Source organism: Hyperoodon ampullatus (assembly GCF_949752795.1).
Source record: "Hyperoodon ampullatus genome assembly, chromosome: 2".
Taxonomy (NCBI): domain Eukaryota; kingdom Metazoa; phylum Chordata; class Mammalia; order Artiodactyla; family Ziphiidae; genus Hyperoodon; species Hyperoodon ampullatus.
In genome coordinates, this window is record NC_136915.1 from 184,350,143 (window position 1) to 184,373,004 (window position 22,862).

Below are 22,862 nucleotides of genomic sequence, written 5' to 3' on the forward strand. Positions count from 1 at the left end.
ATTTTCCATTCTGGAAACTAGAATTTAAAATCCTTGCTCATATGTAGCTATTTCAGAAAACGAGAGGAAAATGTGTAATCCAGGGATTTTTGACTATGTGCCAGGCTATTCAGCAATGCAGCCAGGATGCAGATAGATGAAAGGCCATGGTTTCTCTTATGTTAACAGGGAAACCTAGATGAGGATGCCAACCATCTCATCTCTGAAATGAGAGAGTAGTGTGAGCTGGGCCGAAGTCAGATTTTAAGTGAAACCAGTAGAAAGCATGACATCTGCTTGGAATGAGCACGAGCAGAGGTGATGGGAGTCTTGGGCACTGGAATTAGCCTGAGGACATGGTGACTCCACGTGAGCTACTTAACAATGCCCCATGACCGTGTCTGTTCCTCTGAAAGCCAAGGTCCAGTGCGTATCTGGTTGTGAATTTCTAACTTCTAAAACTCCTGAAGCACTTACACCTCTTTTATGCTCTGTACACATTCTGTGTTGTTTGACTCATGTCTTGTCTCTCTGTTAAATAAAAAGTTGGTGATCTAATCCCCCTTTCTATTTATTCTTCCCTTTCCCTACCCCCAGCAAAGAACCTTGTGCAGAGTGGCATTCAATATCCTTTATTACAGGTGTGAATACAAAACACTATAGACTTCTTTGATACCTTAATGCAGCATTTTATTCCAGTATTTTGAAATGCACACTCATACACCCCCAAATCACACTGTAGTAGTAACAAGTTGGTGGGCTGTCCTGAGACATTGGTGTGTATGTGAAGCATATTTGAATGTGAATATGCAAAATATGTGAATTCATTTTTTTCCCCACAAATTTCTTCTTCTGGTCACTATAGCTTTGGTAGTCACTGGCCACATGAAAAAAAAAAAAGCCTCTGTTTTTGCTTTTTAGAGTTCTATAAGCCTGTATGGAGCAAATGTTTGGGGCATTTTGTTCGTTTGTTTAGGGAAGAGTCTACTAGTGTACATCATACAAAAGTTTAATGCAATCAGACATTCAATAGATTATGCCATCTAGACTAGTCTACTCTGTGATTTAATTTATTGCTTAATGTTCTATATGCATTTTGCCTTCTAAAAAAGGTTAAATTTGAAATTTTAGTAAAAACACTCTTCCTTTGAATTTATAGATTGAGGTAGCCCAGTTGCCTTTGTAGAATTAGTATTTACTGGACAAGATGTGTTGATTCACGAGGTTGTGGAGTGCTTGCCTCGTGAGGGTCATATTAAACTTGAGAGAAGCTTTTTGAGCAACATAGCATCTTGGAGACAGTATATCAAGCTGATAGATACATGGCTCTTGTGTTAAGAAACCACGGGTGGAATTATGGCTGGTTCCCAGTTATTGCTTTGATGCTAAAGACCCTCAGAGGAATAGGTCTAGGATAAAAGGGGTTAACTGCAAGGGAAAAAACGTTGCCAGAATTCAGTGTTACTGAAAGCATGTAGAATGAATAGTTATATGTCAGTAATTTAAGATGATCACTTTGTTTGGAAATATTTTGGGATTTTATATAATTGCAGTGTGACCAATTTAACGGAGCAAATTTTCTTGTTATCACTCAAAAGAGAATCCAAGATACTTTATCATTATTATTACGGAGCATCTTCTGGGCATTTTTTCTTTCCCGACAACATGGTAATGCAGTTTTTAACACTTGAAGGATTTTTGTGTAAATATTTAAAACTCTAATTTTTTTCATGCTGATGACTTATCAGAACTGATTCTTATTCCGAATTTGGATTGTCAGTGATATTATATTCCTTGACAGAAACGTTAGACAAAAAACAATCAAATGAGGGACATGGTTTTATATGTTATACATTATATGCAATTTGGACATTACTTTTTGCCCAGGCTCTTTTGATATGTGTGCATTTGTTATACATCAATGAAAGAATATATATCAAATAAGAAATCATCATGGTTATATGTATTGGTACTCACAGACAAAATATCAATTAAAAAGTCTTTGGCAGCGAATGTCCCTCAATCCAAAGATTTATAATTAAGTGACTGGGTATCTGGCCCTGGATAGCCACATTATTGCCTTTCCTAGGTATGTCCTATTTCCACTACCGGAGAGAACTACTTCATACCATTTCTTCTCTGTTCAAGCAACCAGTTCACTCCCACACTTTGGCACAGAGTGGATGCCTTTGCTTTTATTTTGCTCACTGTGAAAACGGACGCCATCAGAAGAGACCTTTGGTGTTTTCCCATCACCAGATCTACCTAACTCTACATCTGCAGCCTGGGTCTGTATTCACTTCTGCACAGTGGTGGGCTGTCCCTGCTCTATTCGACAGCCCACGTGCACCAGCTCTCAATTCAGTTGGCACGTGCCTTGGCTCGCCTCTCTCTCACAGACACACAAGGACTTTGCTTTGGCAATTAATTATTCTTCCTTCTCCTACATCATCATTTCCCCTAATCTCTTCTGGGTCATTCCAAGAAGCATGCAAACGCTGCAACCTCTCCCAGTGTTTAGAAAGCCTTCCTCTGATACCAGAAGCTTCTCTAAGTGTTTCCCCATTTTCTTCTCCCCTTTAGAACAAAATCCCTCAGGAGTCTTCTACGCTCACTCTACCCACTCATTGCCTTCCCTCTCATTCCCTTGCCTCTCATTCCCTTTTCAGTTTTCCCAAATCAAACTGCCATGCCCACCACTGAACTGCATCTGTTTTTGACAGGGTCACGTCCACTTGGCCAAAGACAAAGCTTAATTCTTAGTCTCTTCCTTCCTTAAACTCAGCACATTTGATGGAGTCGATCAGGCCTTCCTTTCGGTGATGCTTTCTTCACTTGGCTTCCAGAGTGCCCCTTCTCTTAGCTTCTCCCCTACCTCAGTGCTCACTCCCGTAAGTAAATCTCCTTTGTTGCAGAGACCTCCCCCTCCCCCAACCCCTCAAAATTTTGGAGGACCCCAGACCTCACTGCTCAGACCTCTTCTACATTCGCTCTATTTACACTCACCCTCTCATTTATTTCATCACATGTCGGCCATGAAATACCTCATGGACATTGATCCACAGTTCCTATCCAGACTCACATCTGCAACTTTGTCCTTGGTGTAGCCACTGTAGTTGTGTAATAAACCTCTTAAATGTAATGTGGACAAAAGAGAACTCTTGATCCCCTCCCTATCCCATTTCTCCACTCAGGTGCCAGTCACCTGGGTGCTTGGGCCAAACACATTGGCATCACCTTTGACTCCTTTATTGTCTATCAGTGACACACGCCACAGTCAACTGAACCACAAACTAATGCCCCCATCTCCACTGCTGGCACTTGAATGTAAGCTGCTGTCATCTGCTAGCCTGGTTGACTGCAATAGGTAACTTCCCTGCTTCCAGCCTTCTCCCCATGCCTCCCTGACTTAGCTTTTTGTGTGTAAAGTGGTATTCTGACAACGCAAGCCCGATTCAAACTGAAAGGTTATAATTTAGGGAATGAGTAATTTATACATTGTAAAATTAAGATTATACATTTTTCTGAAAATTTATTTTGTCGTAAAACACTATATCCAGTTTCCCTACCACATGTGGATGTGAAAGACATAAAGTTAATAGCAAGTTGAAATAAATATGTATCTTAAAACCTGCGGCCTACTACAACACATTTTTATTTTCCTTAACATTTTTATTTTCCCTAAAAATCATAACATTTAAAAATAATTTTCTTTAAGATATTTTAAACTTATTGCATGAACAAATATTCTATTAAATTGAGTTACTATGACCTAAAAATAATTTTTATTATGGAAAATTTTCATAAAAAGATTAACAATTTGTATTCACTGTCTCTAAACATTTAGTTACTCTAAAAAAAAGTCTTGATCTTGCCTTTTTGAAGGCAACTTGAAGGCTATTTGAAATTAAGAAGTATATGAAGTTTTAATTTATTGCAAGTTCAGATATTTAATTGGTTAGCCACACTGTCATAATTCATGGTTTATGAATATTTGATCCAGTGTTTAATGTAGAGGTTGTACCATTATAAAGAAATCTCGATGAAATTATTGCTTAAATGTTTAAAGAAATTATCAAATGCAGATTAATTTTTCATTAGCAGGTAACTATTCTTTTGGCATTTATTCTTACTGATGAGCATTTAATTTATTAATCTGTGCCTGCACCAAGAAAAACAATTTGCAGGTTCTTTAAGTGTGACTCTATTTAAAAATTCTTTTGTTCATTTTACTCATTAATTTCACTAAAACTTAATACCTTGATCTATCTATCTATCTATCTATCTATCTACATATCTATCTATCTGTCTATCTATATACACATTACCATCCTGGGACAAAAATCTGTGACTTCACAAGGGTACACACACCAAAATTTACCAAGAAGTAAACTGTGCTCCTTGCACCATTTTAGCTAATTGCTACAAATTTAACTTCTTTAAAAACTCTACAGAGTCAGTATTATTGGACGTACACTTATAAATGAAATGACTTTACATCAGTGAGGTTAAAAACTTGCCAAAATGTAATCAGCTTTGAATTTTGTGAACTGAATTGGTGCGGATGAGATTTGAAACTTTAGCTATCTAACTCCTAAATCTAGTCTCCTTTGGAAAACTAACATTATCTAGCTCCCTAAAATGTTTAAATTTATATAAGAAATGTAATTTTTTTCAACTTAGTAACCAAAATATATAATTTTTTAATTGTAAATTTAAAAAAAGAGAGATTTGTATTTGTTTATTGCTTTTTTTCACAGGGAATCAGAGTAGACATTTTATTTTAGTTCAGTTGTTTCTGTCTCTTAGCTTATCTACCCTGATCAATAATTACCAAATCTGTATAATTATATGAATGTGATTGAGGAATAATTGTGATGAGTTGTAACAGATGTTAAAACTATACTTCCAAAATTTAGAAAGAAAAGCTTTTGCTTGTTAAATAATTCCCTCTCTCTTCAACTTAGAAAGTCACTCTTACTTAGCCAGAGTGGCCTTTATTTGTTTAGAATCATGACATTTCCTTGATTAAGACCCTGCCGTGGCTCCCAACCCCGTTTAAAATGGGGTCCAAAGCCTTTACTTTGACTTTCAAGGTGTAGCCCTAAGAAGGCTCTAGAGGTATCTAGACTGAGCCTAGCTCTCCAGCTTTTCCTCTCTTCTTCTTCCTCTCCTGAGTTAGTTTCAGTCACACTGGTTTCTTTCCACTGTTCCTTACACACAGCCAGTGCTTTCCCTTCCTCGCTGCCTTTGCCCTGCCTGCTCTTTGGCTAGATTGCTGTTCCTCCAAATGGCAGGTACACATTCAGGTAGACATTCTCATGACCACCTCCTTATGTTACTGAGGTCTCTGCTCTAATGTCACCTAATGACATGTTCTTCCTATGGCTCTCCTGTCTAATCTGAATTGATGTGTAATAACTAAAATCTGCACTCCTTTTCACTTTCTCTCCACTTACCCTGCTTTAATCTTCACCTGAGCACTTAGTGCCATCTGGTAGGGTCATTGGTATCTATTTGTTCATCACACACTCTCTCCGATTACATAAGTTCCATAGGGTCAGGGGTCATGTCAACTGAGGGTTGACTCAGTGTTGTTAACCCTCCCCACAAAGAACACTACTTTGCACAGAGTAGAGGCTCAATAAATGTTTACTGAATAAGTTAGTGAAGTATCGATGAATTCAGAACCCTTACAACAGACTGATGAGACGTGGAATCTAATTCTTCCATTCTCATCAATGGCCATTCACTAGCCTCATGGTTCATAAGCCAGTTCTCCCAAATTGGAGGGTATATAAAAGTCACTCACTACATCGTTATGTATAAATGGAAGTTGAAAATGAATCCTGATAGTTGTTTTCATTGTTTTGATTCCTTCTTCTCCTTCAGCAATGACCTCTAGTAATCCTTGGTCAATAAGAACTTGTATTACAATAATCAAAAATTGCATTATAAGGCTTCCCTGGTGGCGCAGTGGTTGAGAGTCTGCCTGCTAAGGCAGGGGACACGGGTTCGAGCCCTGGTCTGGGAAGATCCCACATGCCGCAGAACAACTAGGCCCGTGAGCCACAACTACTGAGCCTGCGCGTCTGGAGCCTGTGCTCCGCAACAAGAGAGGCCACGACAGTGAGAGGCCCGCGCACCACAATGAAGAGTGGCCCCTTCTTGCCACAACTAGAGAAAGCCCTTGCACAGAAACAAAGCGCCAACACAGCCAAAAATAAAAATAAATAAATAAATTAAAAGAAGGCTCAACATTAAAAAAAAAAAATTGCATTATAGTAGTACTTAAATTATGCTAAGGGAAGTTCGGATTAGTCCAGTATAATAACAATAGCTAACAATTAATAATTACCAGGACCCAATAAAAGGTGATTTATTTACATTGTCTCTGGTCTTCACATCAATCCTAAAAAGGCAAAATACTATCCCCTTTTTAAAGACAAGAAACATAAGCTCAGAGTTTCCTGGTGATTTTCCCAAAGGCACAGAACTGTGCTTAATTTGCTTTTAAGTTTCTGACTAGCTTTGGAACACACTCTGATATGAGAGGTTCATTCAAGTTATACCTGTTGGAAAAATTTATTTAATAGCCAAAGTCTTCTTGTCCATTTTTTAAATTTAATTTCTTAATAGAATAGGCTTCACTCATTTCTTTTAGGCCTTCTACAACTATGCAGATAGATTTCCCTAACAGATTATATCAAGCAAGTATGCTGACTTCAGGAAGAATTTGCCAGAGATTCAACTAGACTAGAAAAAGTCTATGCCCCAACTTGTAACGTATTTGAATAAAGGCAGCGTCACTGTGAGAAGGGGCAAACAACTGTATAAAACACATGAGGAAAGAAGCTTAGTTTTTATATTTTCATAAGTGAGAATTAAGGCTGGAATGTTCTACTTTCTTTGTAGAAAAATACAATTTTAATAAACCTTCCTCAAAAAAAAATCCAGTTGTGTTCATGGTCGTGGTGTGATTAAGGAAACAATGGGTGACATCAATGGAAGAAATAAAAGATCCAGGCTCCTTCACTGTTCAGTTGCTTGATTGTTGAACAAAGAGTTAACTTAAAAAGGTACTTTAATATTTGCTTCATTAAATCCCCTCCATGTTTTCAATTAGAGAAACAGAAGTACAGGTGGGGATGTGCTGCCTGCTCATCTGTCTTGCTGTTGGGGGGGGGTGGCTTTTAAGATGAAAATACTCATGTAATTGTGTTGAAATGAACAATAAGGAAGTACAGTAGTTCCAGAATGAAAATGTTAAATTAAATGGACCATGTTTAACATTGTTGTTGATCCTGAGGAACAGTTTTTCCAGTATATGGAGCATTTCGATTCCATCCAGCATATGTTCTCCACAGTTTTCTCTGCTCTAATTCATCTGTGTTTTTCGACAGCTCCAGATGGCGTGCTGCCTCCGAGGCTTTCATCTGCCACTCCAACCAGTCTTCAGGTTGTCTGGTCTACACCAGCTCGGAACAACGCCCCCGGCTCTCCCAGATACCAACTCCAGATGAGGCCCAGCAACTCCACCCACTGGTTTCTAGAGTAAGCATTCTACTTCATCCATCCCTTCTAACAGTCACCTGGGTTTTACAACGTAGCCATAAATTCACTATATCTTAAATTTTTAACAATAGGTCAGTTCTTATTGGCAACAAATGAAAGCCTCCTTTCCAAAGTTCAAACAAACAAACAAAAAGCAACACCCTAGGAGATCATTATTTGCTTTGCAAATTTTTCATTTATAGAGGCTTAAAGTAAGATTCCTTCACCCTTAACTTTTCATGAGCACATGTATTGCCAAGAGCAGGCACACACATGAACCCCACAAAATCTGCTGTCTGACTATGGCTACAAAATTATAATACTTATTCTACAAATTCCATGTGGCAATCAGTCTCAGTACTGGACTAGAATTCACTCCAGGCTACTACTAGAATTTACATCTCATATAAATGCAATAATACAACCCTTAGCCAAAGGACTGCTTATTTTAAAAGGGATATCACGTGATGACAGAAAATTGCAACACTGAGAGGTATGTTGACATTCCCTGAAAATTCTTTAAGATTGTACTTGTTTTTTATTCCTTTGAATGTCTAAAGCTTCTTAATTTTAGCATTTCTTTCCCATATAGGTTGTTTTCCAGTCCTTCTGCATCGTTAAGCTATGAAGTGAGAGATCTCCAACCGTACACAGAGTATGAATTTCGGTTGGTGGTCTCCAATGGATTTGGCAGTGCACATAGTTCTTGGATTCTGTTCATCACCGCAGAGGACAGTAAGTGGTCTGAAAAACACACAGCCAGATATTCTCTATATTAAGAAGTCTTAAAGTCTTCAGTTTTTCCAAAACAAAGAAATAAGCCTCCTCTGTTTTCTTGATGTTGAGGGACAGTAATCTTTTCCAGGACAAGAACAGTCAAAGTTTCCAGAAAGAAGAAAAATGGGGGCTTGGAGGGTTGGAGGCTTAGGCCTACAGACAGGAATATGTAATTCACAATAAATTATGATATGGACCCACTCAGCCCTTCAGGGTACATCTAGGTGTCCTGAAGGAGAAAGGTTATCCTTTTCTACTCTATGACCAAATATTACAAGTGTTCTCTGCAGAAGAACACGGAATATGGACCTTACTTCATGAAGTTACTTAGAGGTCATTATACTTTTTTTCTGGAAACAGATTCCATTGTACTTTTACTCATACCTGAAAGACAGCCTCCAGAATAGAGGAGTATAATCTGATAACAATCATTCTGCATGTATTACAAAGAGTACATTGGGATTGTCTTATTCAACCAGTACAGAGAATTTTCTGGCTTTCCATGGAAGAGTTTATTTGCATATATATGTTTTTTACTCAGTTATATAGAGAAAATAAATGCATGGTAATCATATTGAGTTTTATACAAATTACTTCTTAAAAAGTATATATATGGAAGTATAATTTTTTAGAAAAGTTAGAAATTAAATCAAGCTACACAGAGTGAAGGAGGACACTATCTTTGAACAATGAGGTTTTTAGGGTTAATCTTGTCAAGTCTTTTAATCAGAGACTTCTTAGAAGATGTTGCCCTGTTGGCCAATTGCCATTCTGGCTCTATATTCAATGAGGACCCAAGTGACTTTCAAAAGCCTGGATATTACTCTCAAAAGGCACGGTATTTGAAACAATATCAATTGTATATGAAATTGATTCTTTTATGTCTACAGTGTCCTTAATTATATTATTTTAGTGAGAACAAGATATCAACTGAGGTGGAATCAGGCCTATCTACCTTCCTTAATGCTTACATTAAAAAAAATATGAACAATAATATATAATAGTTCATCCATTTCTCCCAATTTGTAATTACTCCCAGGGAGCAAGTTTGGTACTTTACAAGGACACATCCAGTTCTTTCATCTCAAGGGTACCATTTAGTAAATTATCAGCAGAGTGCAATAAATGACACACAAAGCCCAGAAAGTATTTATGCACCACTCAACGCACCTACACCCCTTTTAGAGGGAACGTTACATTCATTCTGGGGACTCTGGCAACATGAACACCAACTGTATACAGATGTATGAACCAGAGAGCTCCCACCCAAAATAGATTTTTAAAGAAACATTTTGTTTTAAAAACAACTGAAGATGAATTTCTAATCTCCTTAGACAGAGCATACTTGCTTGGCACTCAGTAGAGGTTAACTAAAAATAATTATTCACCCACTGCAGTGGTGATGGCTCCATAGAATGCCACATTGGAAGAGGAGAGAAAATGTCTCCTTTTTTTGGCACCACAATTTCTATTCCCATAGAGAGGGGGCAACACTTGGATTTCCTCCGGGGTGATCTTTATTGAATAGGGGTCAGGATCTCCTACATAAATAAATTCCCAAACATTGTAAAGTACCAATTAGTACAGCATCCTCTGTTGAGCAAATTTCTCTCCTGCCTCATCTTACCATAAAACAAGTCTTACAAACTCAATGTGGTTAGAATATTCATGCATGGAGACACTGCTGTCTTTGTGATTTTTTAGGGCCTGGGTTCAAAGGCAATAGTGTTAACCCTTCATCTTCTTTCATTAAGAATTAGTAACACTTGATTTTGTAGCAGGTATTAACCCAGTCTTCATTTTCATTGAAATCCTTTCACCAAGACAGATGACTTCTTCTTCCTCTGCTTCACATGTGATGTCACACACATCAGCAAAGGGCCAAAGGCTGGCTGTTTGCCCCTCCAGGTTAAGTTACCAGTGCATGCTCGCCCCTGAGACATGATAACAGTGTCCTATATATTTTGGGTGTCAGTGGAGATGGATGCCATCTCTGAATGGATGTGCAATTGAGTTGACAAAGACTGAGTGATTGGCACTGGGCACAAGCAGTTTTTCTGTCAAGGCTTCAAAGCCTTGCTTATAAAACCACCCATGCTGACAGCTCCGTGCCGGAATCACACTTTGTACTTGATCCTAACCACCACCTCCCAACTGGCGAAGTGCAATTTCCAATGTAGAAATTCGACATATCACCTTACAGAATGAAACAGAGAAGTCACCTCATGCCCACATTTAAATTTCATGCCATCGCTAGGCACCTTTCCGCATCAGCCAAAGCCTTGAAACATTCTGGTGCAAAAAAAAAAAGGGTCACCAATAGCAATATTTTTCATATGATACTGCGAGAGCATGATTTTCATCAAGCCTGTGACCCAGCTGAGAGCAGAAAGAGAAACCTAGGCAGGAAGGTACCTAGAGCCAGAGAAACAAATGCTTGGGTACAAAGAGAGTTTCTCATAGACGGAGAAAAAGGCCGTGAGGAATTTTTTTTTTTAATATTTCATTCTTCTGTAATCATTTTCCTACCATTTTTTAAAATTTATCTACTTATTTATTTACTTATTTATTTACTTATTTATTTATTTATTTAATTTATGGCTGTGTTGGGTCTTCGTTTCTGTGCGAGGGCTTTCTCTAGTTGCAGCGAGCGGGGGCCACTCTTCATCGTGGTATGCAGGCTTCTCACTGTCGCGGCCTCTCTTGTTGCGGAGCACAGGCTCCAGACGCGCAAGCTCAGTAGTTGTGGCTCACGGGCCTAGTTGCTCCACGGCATGTGGGATCTTCCCAGACCAGGGCTCGAACCCGCATCCTCTGCATTGGCAGGCAGACTCTTAACCACTGCGCCACCAGGGAAGCCCCCTGTGAGGAATTTTAATAGTTTTTTTTTTTCAAATAATTTGTCATTTACATCAGTGGGCCACCAATATCCAGTTCCATGCAGTTTTAAAAATCTAGCGTGCTGATGCCAAATAATAATAATGCATATTTCCTATGAATATTTTAAATCCAGTTAAACTTGTGTTAATAAAAGATGTTTTTTCCAGCCAACTTGGTCAGTGTAGTGTTCGATTATTTGCAGCCAGATAAATACAAACACATGATTTTTTTTTTTTTTTTTCTTGAACAAGCTGCTGGCAGTCCAAGCACCTGGAATGTCTGTAGCCTACAAAAATGCATTAAGATTGTGATAGACTTGGGAGCATGGGATTAATAACATGAAGACACTCACCTATCAGCTGAAATTTTTTGATATCTTTTAACCAGAAATAACCATCTCTTCTGATTTTATTGTTTGTCCCTCTCTTTTGTGTGCTTAAAATTGTTTTCCGTGCGGTATAGGCATGTGAAAATGGTAGCTGGCTGGAAGGGAAAGTCTCCTTCAACTTCAGCTTAAATGTGCATGTGCTCTTTTGCCTACTAACATCCTGTCCTATGTAAAATATGAGATAACCCACTTTTCTTGAAAAATGTAGCTTCCCTAGACTAATAAAATTCAGATTTCTCCCAAGTTTTCTTAACTAACAAGACTGAAATATGGAATATCTCTTTTTTTGAGTCATTTTAACAACAAACATATATGTATACACGATTAGATCAACCTACTGAAAATGAGATTCTTTTCTAAAAATCACTTCTCTACCCTCAAAACAAAGCAAAACAGAAAATCCAGATTGCTTCTAGAGATGACCATTTAGTTGTCAAATACTTTTCAAGACGAAAAGTTGAATCATTTCACTAAATTTGTAGTTAAAAACTCCACATTTGTATTTTTAACCATTAATCTAAGAGGCATTACTAAATAAAATTTGTGGGATTTGAACAGTTTATTCTGTAGATTTACTTAGACAATTTTTTATGTGTTCATTATTTTGCTAACAGACTGATTGTTGATGAGTTTTGACTGGAGTCTGCTCAAAGATAGAAAGATGTATCTTATTACTTACACAGTGAGATTTTCAGTACTATTACCATATTGTATTCACTCATAGTATTAGGTTTTACTGTTATTTTTTCCGTACTTAAAATTGCAAAGGATGAAGCAATGAGGGAAATTATCATAGCATCTGGGTCCTCTTTTACTTTTCTCATTAGCAGTTTTGAGCAGTTTTCCCCTTTCATTCATCTTTAAGATTCTCATAGCAGTTTACAAGGCAACAGTTGTTCTTCTGCAGTAAAAGAGGAAGATCTTGCAATGTTCATTGAAATCCGTATCAGAGCACATTTCTGCCTCGTTTGTTGTCTGACAACATTCTAGTCATCCATCAAGCCCCAGCTCATATGCCACCTCCTCTGTGAAGCCTTCCCTCCTCACATCTACCTTAGAATTTTGGTTTGTGTTTACTTGTGTACCATCAATATCTCCTTCTTTTTTTTTTTTTTTTTTTTGCGGTACGCGGGCCTCTCACTGCTGCGGCCTCTCCCGTTGTGGAGCACAGGCTCCGGACGCGCAGGCTCCGCGGCCATGGCTCACGGGCCCAGCCGCTCCGCGGCATGCAGGGTGTTCCCAGACCGGGGCATGAACCCGCATCCCCTGCATCGGCAGGCGGACCCCCAACCACTGCGCCACCACGGAAGCCCAATATCTCCTTCTGAATGGTAACTTCTCAGGACCTAGGGTTCCATCTCATTTATCTTTGTAGTTCCAGTGCCTGGTGGAGGGTCTCATATAGAGCAAGTACCCCAAATTGTTAATGGACTGATGAAAAAGAGTTTCATGTAAGCAAATCCATGAAAACACAACGAAGCAAACCTTAACTGGGTACCTGCCGTGTAGGTGGGACTGAAAGAGACATGAAAGTTACAAGGATGAATAGGACAGTTTTCTTTACTTGAGGCGTCCACTGTCTGGTGGCAAGAAAGACATAGAGTAAAACCATAGTTAGAGTGTTCAAAGCTGAGATCAAGCCCAGAGGAGAGCATTTCCCTCAACATGGGGCGTCAGGAAAGCCTTTCTGGATGAGAACACCAGGAGAGGAAATAGGGAATGATTTCTATGTGGAGTTCACATCAATATCCGATTTCAAATTTACTTCCTCATCATTGGTTCAGAAAAAGGCGGGAAAAGCAATTGCTGTAGGAGGCGTCCACTGACACATGAGACAGGCAGGGCGGCTTGCAGGATGTTCTGCCCGTGGTTCCAGCCTCTGAGTATAAGCCAAGGAGGGTGAGGATGAGAGGCAGTTGTAAGAGAAGGAAATCCCAAAGGCAATCCTCATTCTTTGCCTTGGTCAGAGGCAGCCTGCTGGCTGTCCCTGTGATTCAACATTAGCTGTCTTGACTAGGATAGTGAATGTTCTCATTAGAGAGACCTCTGCTAGCCCAAAACCACGTGCTATTTCAAAATGAAGGGCGACAGATATATAGAAATAGAATTCCAGAAGGAAAACACGTTTTCTTCTTATTCTCACAACCTGTAATGAGTAAAACACCGAGTCCTTGTGACAGGGAGGGGAAGTAGAATTGTGGTATGAAATTTGATCTGTTGATCAAGATACTTCTAGAGCAGGATTTTCCAGTCATTCAGTAAGTATATTTGTGTCCTTAAGAGTATTTAAATTTTAGAACTAATATTGCATGGTAGAGATCTTTTTATGAGTGTGCTTTAGAATTGAATCTCAACCTGAATCTTAAGAGTGTTCTATGTGAGAGAAAACCAGAAGCATTTGTAAATGAGGGTGACACAGATCTGTAACAGTAGATTTTATTTTATTGAATGAAGAAATGTGAACTGTAAGTTTCAGTAGTGCTGCACGATGATTTTGCTTTTCTATTCCAAATACATGTCCTAATTGCTTTAAATACTAACTTCTGAATGTTTATCCTTTCAAGCAGTGGTGCAGGTCTCTATTTTACCCACAATGGAAGATCCATGATGCAAAGTAAATAATGTAAACTGCTGATTTTGAGAGCGAAGTGGCCCTGTATGTATGTCCCGACATACTTTGTTTCCTGTTGCGTAGATTCCACCCCTCAAATCCTTGCATTCCCAGAATTTATAAAAACAAATATTTATTATCTTTACATTTTTATTTTTATATCCTAAGATCAGAAGCTGAAAGTGACCAATAGAAAATCCTTTGAAAGGATGGATTGATTAATGAAAACTATCCAGCTGGCCTCAATTTCCCTCTTGAGCTCTTGAATCTCTTTTGGGAACAGAAAGCCCACTGCTCTTCCAAATTTGGAACCTCTAGTTCTTTTAGGACTTTTTTCTGCCATCATGAATTCTCACATCAACACATTTCATCTTCTGTTCCAAACTTTCAAGGAAGAATCCATAGCCATTCACCATACAACAAGTCCCAATCTTGGGAGTCAGAACACTCTTCCTAGCCTTGCTCTGCTGTCCTGGTCTCAGGAGAAAGAGAGAAGATAGTTGCCCAGTATCGGTTCACCTACTTGCAGACTATACATCATATCCTTTCAATTTCAACGACCTTCTACTCTTCAGATGTTTCTTTTATTAAGCAATGATGCCTATGTTACACAGGTCTTTTCCTATTTCATCAGTTGTCAAGAAGCTGAATGTTCATATCTGTGCCAGACTGCGGTGCACATTCTTAATATTTGTTTTGGGTTACAACTATTGTACCCTCTTCATCATCACGAGATTAATTATTCTTTATCATTATTTTATTTGTCCTATTGCTTAAGTCTTTTATTATGAGCTGTCAAAAAATCTTTTGGGGAGGTAGTTGGGGTATAAATAATAAATTGATAAAAAAACTCATGGTTAAAGATGGGATAGAATCTATCACTCCACTCTTCTGCTAACATTTCAGTAGTGAATATCAAGAGGATACAGGAACAATTAGCATAGGGTATATACTATGTATAATTATATATCCATATATTTGCCACCTTGATTTTTAATTCATTGGCAGGTTTACAGGATATCCATTTATGGAGTTAATATTGCTGAAAAAGAGCTTTTGAACAGAGTGAGTTTTTAATTAGAGTGGCAAAAAGTTGCTTCAAGGTGGTAATAACATACCAGGAAAACTGAGCAATCTTCGGTAACTCTAGTAGCAAACAAGTTGTAGAAGACTCAAGAAAACCACTGAAAAAAGTTATATACACACTACAGATGTGAGTCATTCAAACCGTTTATTCACACACACACACACACACACACACACACGCGCGTGTGCCAACACACCCATCCTTCCCAATATACACCCCTGAGTATAAAAATAAATAAGCAGACCCCTCCGTGAACAATCTCATTACTCTCTTTTAAGCTGGGGCTGAGTTTTTTAAGCTGATGAGCGAAATCGTTTCCCATAAAAGATAATTTCATTTGCCAAAATGAAACGACTTTCTGTTATTAATGCTGTAATGAAACAGCTTGAAATATGAATCAGTGATCTGAACAGAAAGGATGTTCCCCGTTCCCCGCTCCAGGAGGGGAGTTCTCTAAACAATTACACCCACGGAGAGGGCTGTTCGGTTGTATTTTCATCACTAGCCAGCTGAGCTGTGTGGCTGTCATAGTTGCCGGTCTCCCCTCCAGTGACAGCCGCATTGACAACATGTTATACTCCACATTGATTTTACAGTTAAGGAGCTGATTGTGATATATAAGGATTTTAAGAATTCAGCTGAGAGGCTGACTTTTGCCTTTTATCATTCCATTAAAATTTTATAACCATCTTTTTCATGTCATTTCATCCATGAATTCTTACTTTAGAAGTGATAGCTACTGCTGTGAGCATAACTTTTCTCATGTTCAGAGCTTTTTATTGTATTAGCAAACTACCCCAATTATAGTTATTACTCATGTTTTACATAATTGTGGTGACCCTTTCAGCCATGCAGTAGCATGCCGGTTGATTTGTATATGGAATTAGACGATTCGGCTTATCATTTTAAAGCACTAAATTGAAAGCGTGCCAAGAGTCAGGTTTTAACACTTCCTTAGCCAAAGCAGCTAATTAAGCTGCATTCGGCATCCTCTCCTGAGTCGCGTGCTTTAAGGACCCTTCCTGCAGCAAGTGCTGGGGGCCTACTCAGCTAGAGCCGGAAGCTAATAAAATGTATTCTGGCTTTTAAGCGGGGTGGGGGGGGGAAGATCATGCAATTGAAATTAAACATCTCTTCTTTCCCAAGATAAGAGATCATCTTTAAGGAAAGGCTGTGTTCTGTGGAGGCTTGAAGTGCCAGTTCATTATCCTGGATGTTTCCCGATAAGACTATTATCGTAGGCAAGAGAAATAAAAGGCTTATCCCCATCAAAACAGAGAACAAACTGCATCATTGTTGTTACTTTTCCCTGAAGAAGCTCACAGTTTGAGACAATGCACAGATGAGGAATAATTATGGAAGACCCGAGTGAAAACCCTAATAGAAAAATACTCTGATTTGTAAGCATATATTATTCTTTTTTCAGCAGGGAAGGGTGAGTTAGGGTTAGACTTGAAAGGCTTGATTCTCCACCATTGATTTTATGGACCCCAATCTCAGAGGATTTCGTTTTACAAGACAACATTGATATCTTACAAGACTTGCGCTTGCTTTTCTTCAGGAAAGAGCCAAATCTAGATGACAAGTATAAATGAGAAAGGATCCTCATCCCTATTTTGATATAATAATTGCTACCGCTACTGTGTACCAGAGAGCAAAAGTAAGAAATGTCACAGTGGTTTGACAAAAGCTTTAAAATGAAAGCTAACAACAGACTAAAATGAAAAATGTGATCCATATCGAGATCACTGTACTTTTAAGTATTTTTCTCTTCAAATAGGATGCATTACCAAATTGTCAAAAATGGCTTGATTTCAGGGTTCATGTACTGTAACAGCTTTCCTCTCAAAAAGTAATTATGATTCTACCATCAGTCCAGTTGGTGACAAATACGTGGATCGTGTCGTGGAAAATATGCTCCTATCATCAGCTATTATTGTAGTCACTGGCTCTGCGAAGCAGTGGTTGCGTTTAAAATTTAAACCTTGGGTATAACACTGAATCACACACACACACATAATCAACGCTGTTTTAAACAATTACTAAATCCAAGTATATCTTTTTAAAAGATTTTTCCATAAAATCTAACGTTCACAGAAAAATCACATAAACGTCCAAATTGCTGTGGGCAGAAAAGGGGGATATAGGATTTTTCTTGATCTGTTGTAGCAATTTATAGATTTCAGGCCGTGGTTTATAAGAATGCTAAATGTTCTGGAATTACAGCTGTTACTGATCAGTGATTGAGCCAGATTTGTGTTATTGCACCATGTTCTTCCTTGTACCCAGAGAGCAGTAAAGCCTCAATATAATAAAAAGCACCTGCATTTTAAATGAAATTTCAATTGAAAAACTTAACAGCCCTTCAAATTGCAGAATTTAACGCAGCCCAGTAAAGCTTAAATAACACTTTGCCTCCGCAGGCTGAGGGACTTGCATTCAAGGTGACTTGAGTGTGTCGCATGGTGAAATTATTTACAATTAAGGAATTTCTCTGGAGGGCTGCAGGATATTTGCTGTTCCACAACACCTAGGCGGGCATATGGCGGGCCTTTTTCAGTATTCATGGAGCCTCCTGAACCTTTATGATAATTGAATCAGAGTGCTGAGTGGAGCAAGCATTAAACCTGTTAACCTAAAGGTCAGATCTGTGCATTGTTTATTTATCAGTAGGTGAAAGAGCTAAATCGGCAGCTTCTGTCACAGTCACAGTAAAAAAAAATACCTATAATATTAACAAGGAGTAGATAAATTACAAAACATGGATTAGAATGATAAACAGACCCGGGGATAATATGGAATATATAATGAGAGATGCTGAAGGATTTTACTGGGCTGTAAAATATGCAGGTTTGTTTAGACAGTGTTATTGATTATAATGAGTTACTGGAGTTCTAGAAAAATGGGGCGGAAGCTACAACTTTGGTTACAACCGCCCTCTTGTACCTTCCTCTCCTAAGGTCTTTATTTCAGGTCCTTGTGATAGTTTGAATCCTTAGCTTTAATAAAAAGAAATGATTTTAATAAAGCTATCTCAGAGACAAAAATGACAATTGAATTTGAAAATGTTCAACAAGTACATAATCCTTACACATTTAAGAGTAAATGTGTAAGAGACACTTAGCCACTTACTTATTGGCCTTTACCAAGTGTCCAATTTCATACTCTGGTAGGAGAGTTATCACTCATTTTAGTTTTGTTTTGAGGAAATGTGGGGAGTTTCTAAGAGGTATCCTGTCTTACTTTTTTTTCCTACTTTGTAGAACCTGGACCTATAGACCCTCCGATTCTTCGGGATGTGAAGTCAAGAATGATGTTGGTTACCTGGCAGCATCCTTTAAAGTGCAATGGGATCATTACCCATTATCACATTTACCAACATGGCCGTCTCTGCTTAAAAACTTCTGGAAATGTCACTAAAGGCACAGTGGCCCATTTGCGCCCATATACAGCCTACACATTTCAAGTAGAAGCTTGTACTTCAAAAGGGTGTTCCCTGTCACCAGAGTCCCAGACTGTATGGACACTCCCAGATGCACCAGAAGGTATCCCGAGACCAGAGTTGTTCTCCGATACCCCAACGTCCGTGATTATATCTTGGCAACCCCCCACCCATCCCAACGGCTTGGTGGAGAACTTCACAATCGAGAGAAGAGTCAAAGGGAAGGAAGAAGCTACTGCCCTGGTGACTTTCCCGAGAGGTCATCCCATGAGGTTTATCGACAAGACTTCTGCTCTTAGCCCATGGACAAAATATGAGTATCGGGTCCTGATGAGCACTCTTGGAGGAGGTACAAACAGTAGCGCTTGGGCAGAAGTGACCACGAGACCCTCACGACCTGCTGGGGTGCAGCCCCCCGTGGTGGATGTGCTAGGACCCGACGCAGCCAAGGTAAGATATGGCGTGTCTGTCTCCACTGCAGACATAGGAATTTACCCTGGATTGACTCTGTGTTGAACAGAGCCATCTACTGACAAAACGCACACGTGTTGTTTTAGGCATTCACTGGAGAAACTGGGTTTTTGGCCTTTGGCCCAAACTATCTTGAATTCGATGTCAGTTTTTCATTTCTCCCTGTAACCCCTTAATTATATTGTTGAGATGCTTCCATTTGCCTCACACACCTGAAATCCTTTGAATGCCACCGTGGGATGCTTAGCTTAACCACCACGTCAGATCTAAATAGATCAGAAAATGAGAGGAGGTGGGGAAATACGGGGGAAGGGATTAGTGTATTAACAAAAGTTCCAATTACCGATATTCTGATTTTTTTTTAATGATCAAAGGATCAAGATGATGGGGAAAGAAATAAAAATAGCCGATTACGGGGCTATCTAGGAACTGTTCAATTATTCACTTCGCTCTACTGGGAATGAACCCGAGAGCACAGGATAACTACCATTGTTTTGGCTTGCATACAAACTTCATTCAAGGGAAATTAGTGTAACCAAACAGGAGGGAGTTTTGTAGCTTAGAAGCCTCTTTTGTGTAAATACACACATGCTTCCATGGATTCAATCTTGTACTACTGCCAAAAGCATTGGTGCAGCAGCTTGCTCACCAGAGCACAAAACAAAGGACATTTGCATAACAGCAAAGTTCATCTGCTGAAATTATTACTTGAATCTCTGTTGTGTGTTCTCTCGCTCCCACCAAAAGCAAACACTGGGTGATGCTAAATAGTGTAAATTCTTGAAGAAATTTAATTGAACCTGCAAACTAAAATCGATTTTTATAAGTCTGTCTTAGTTTCAGCATGAGATTGGTCAAAGTAACATGCCTTCTTGATAGAAATACCACAAATGTATAGAATTCTGTTGATAAAACACTAAAAGGAAATTAATTTGAAGGACATGATGTACGATGTTTATTATATGAATTGGGCAATCTTAAGAATTGTTCTTCATTCAAAGGAAAAGCAAAACAAACCAAAGGAAAACCCCAAACAAACCTAGAGTTATTCATCATTCCGGAAATGACTTTTCTTTTCAATCCTAAGGGAATTTTGCAAAACTTCAGTAGCAGTACCAATCAATATGATGTGACATAAACACAGTCCCTTCACAAAGGCAAAGCTAGATAACGGACTTTCTTCTGGATTCTTTCTAACAAAAGTTTAATAACTAGGCAGATGTGAAAAATGATAAATATTTTCAGAAAAATATTGGCTCAATGCCCAATTCTGTGTGATTCAGCATCTATAAACAGTGATCAAAAATATTCAAAACAAATTGCCTGACTTTTTCTTTCATTCTTTTTTTTTCCTTCCTCTTTGGATTTTGTAACCTCATCCAGGAATAAGACAATGTACATGGCTTGTCAACCTGCTAAAGTAAAGTTTAGATTAACTTGGCTTGGGAGCAGACTCTCACAGGCACTCACCAGGTCAGGAATCTAAAAGTCTCTAAGAAGGTGCTTGGAATATACAGACATTGGACATTAGTGTTAGTTTTTTAAAATTCACACCTTTTATTAATTCTCACTTTATAACTAGAACATCAGAAGTTATCAATGAGGAGAGTCATCAGGAATATTCAGCTGAATCTAGCATTGGATTATATGTGTTTAAATAATATTAAAACAACATATTTATGCTTCAGAATTTTGGGCTCACATTAGGTTCAAAAAGATCTTCAGACTGCCTAAGTCAATGTCCTTGTGATATGCTTATCTGGTAAACAGAGGCAATGTGACAGCAATACAGTGATTTCTCTTTAAGAAAGATAATTTAAAAGTTAAAATTGCAAATGGATAAAATATGGGGAACAACAGAAGGATGGTCATGAATGCATTGGTTAAGAAATTTATTCAACCTTTATTTCATAGTCATTGCAAATATTAGGATGAAGAGAATTGTCAGTAATATTATTGACACAATAATAATAATTTCAGTTCTACTAGCCTTTATTGAGCACCTATAAGTCTTTAGGAGTGCCTCTTTTAGGCACTGAGGATACAGTAGTGACCAAATCAAAATCCCCACCTTCATGGAGCGTACCTTTTAGTCAGAACAACATAAACAGATATATAAAATGCCCAGACATGAAAAAGACTTGAGGGAAGAAACAAATCAGGAATAAACACTACCAGCCGATAGGTTGGGGGATAATAAAGGAAATGGACTTGTATTTCACCTTAGTTCTTCCCATTTTGTACCCTGTGGTCTTCTCACCACCACTCCACCTGTAAGAGCTTGCATCTAATAGGGAAAGCAAGGAAACTTCACATACTTAGGCCAACTAGAAAATAACCCAAAGGAGCATCTTAGTAAGTATAAAGAGATAACTTGGCATAGACAGGAGCATTAGGAAGGGAAAGTTGCATAAACAACAAGGTCCTACTGTATAGCACAAGGAAGTATATTCAATATCCTGTAATAAACCATAATGGAAAAGAATATGAAAAAGAACACACATATATATATATATGTGTGTGTGTAACTGAATCACTTTGCTGTACAGCAGAAGTTATAGTTGGTTTAATATTGTAAATCAACTATACGTCAATAAAATAAATTTTTTAAAAAAAGAAAAAGGGAAAGTTGCATCTCAAAATTACATTCTTAATATCTTATTTGATTACAAGGAAAAGAATATATATTGTCAAAGCGGTTGTGTGAAAGCCATGCACTTTGATGTGATATTTAATCACTTTAAGAAAATTCATTTCATTGTATAAAGTTGGTAAAAAAATAACAAAACCTGAAAAAGATAGTTCAGTAAAACTCATACTGTGACTATAGAGCCAAAGCTTCTAAATAAAATAATAGCAAATTGAACTCAGGAGTATATTAAAAGAATGGTATACCAGGACAAATCTGGTCTGATTCCAAAAATGTAAGTTTGGTTCAGCATCAGGAAATCTGTCAACATACTGCTTAAATCAACTGATTAAAAGAGAAAGCCCTTTTTTTTTTTTATCAATAGATGCAGAAAAAAGACTTGTAAGATTCAGTAGCCATTTCTAACAAATATTCAACATAAAACCAGATTAGGGGGCTTCCCTGGTGGCGCAGTGGTTGAGAGTCCGCCTGCCGATGCAGGGGACACGGGTTCGTGCCCTGGTCTGGGAAGATCCCACATGCCGCGGAGCGGCTGGGCCCGTGAGCCATGGCTGCTGAGCCTGCGCATCCGGAGCCTGTGCTCCGCAACGGGAGAGGCCACAGCAGTGAGAGGCCCGCGTACAGAAAAAAAAAAAAAAAAAAAAAAAAAAAAAAAAAAAAAAAACCAGATTAGGAAAAAGTCAATTTATAAATTATTCCACTGGAGTCTTGAGTACGATTGAGGACTAATAAAAATAAAACATAGAATAAGTAAGTTGTATAACTGTGACGCAGCAAAAAAAAAAAAAAAATTGCTTTTTGGTGATAACATGAGCCTCTGAACTCTGATGGCCCCATTCGCAGGCCCACCTTCCCACGGCTAAAGCAGAATGAAAGAACAGGCCTGCAGCTCTCAGCTTTTCAGGTAGAAGAGTCCTCTCTTGGCTCAGATCTCCAAAACCACCAGCTTTGGTGTGTGTGCCACAAGGAACAATAATCCTGTCCCCCAGATGGTGTCCACGCACAGCTTTGCTATGGTGTGTA

The 22,862-nt window shown here is 38.5% G+C and overlaps 1 protein-coding gene across 2 annotated transcripts in view; it reads left to right on the plus strand.

Moving 5' to 3' along the window:
- Positions 1 to 22,862, plus strand: part of USH2A (usherin) — a gene marked incomplete at both ends in the record, with an annotated part of 756,807 nt that overhangs the window by 484,259 nt on the left and 249,686 nt on the right. For both annotated transcript variants that reach the window (XM_079697601.1, XM_079697602.1), the window contains 3 exons: positions 7,383 to 7,533; positions 8,126 to 8,268; positions 18,540 to 19,168. In XM_079697601.1, the coding sequence (XP_079553727.1) occupies positions 7,383 to 7,533; positions 8,126 to 8,268; positions 18,540 to 19,168 (923 nt within the window). The remainder of the gene's footprint in view (positions 1 to 7,382; positions 7,534 to 8,125; positions 8,269 to 18,539; positions 19,169 to 22,862) is intronic.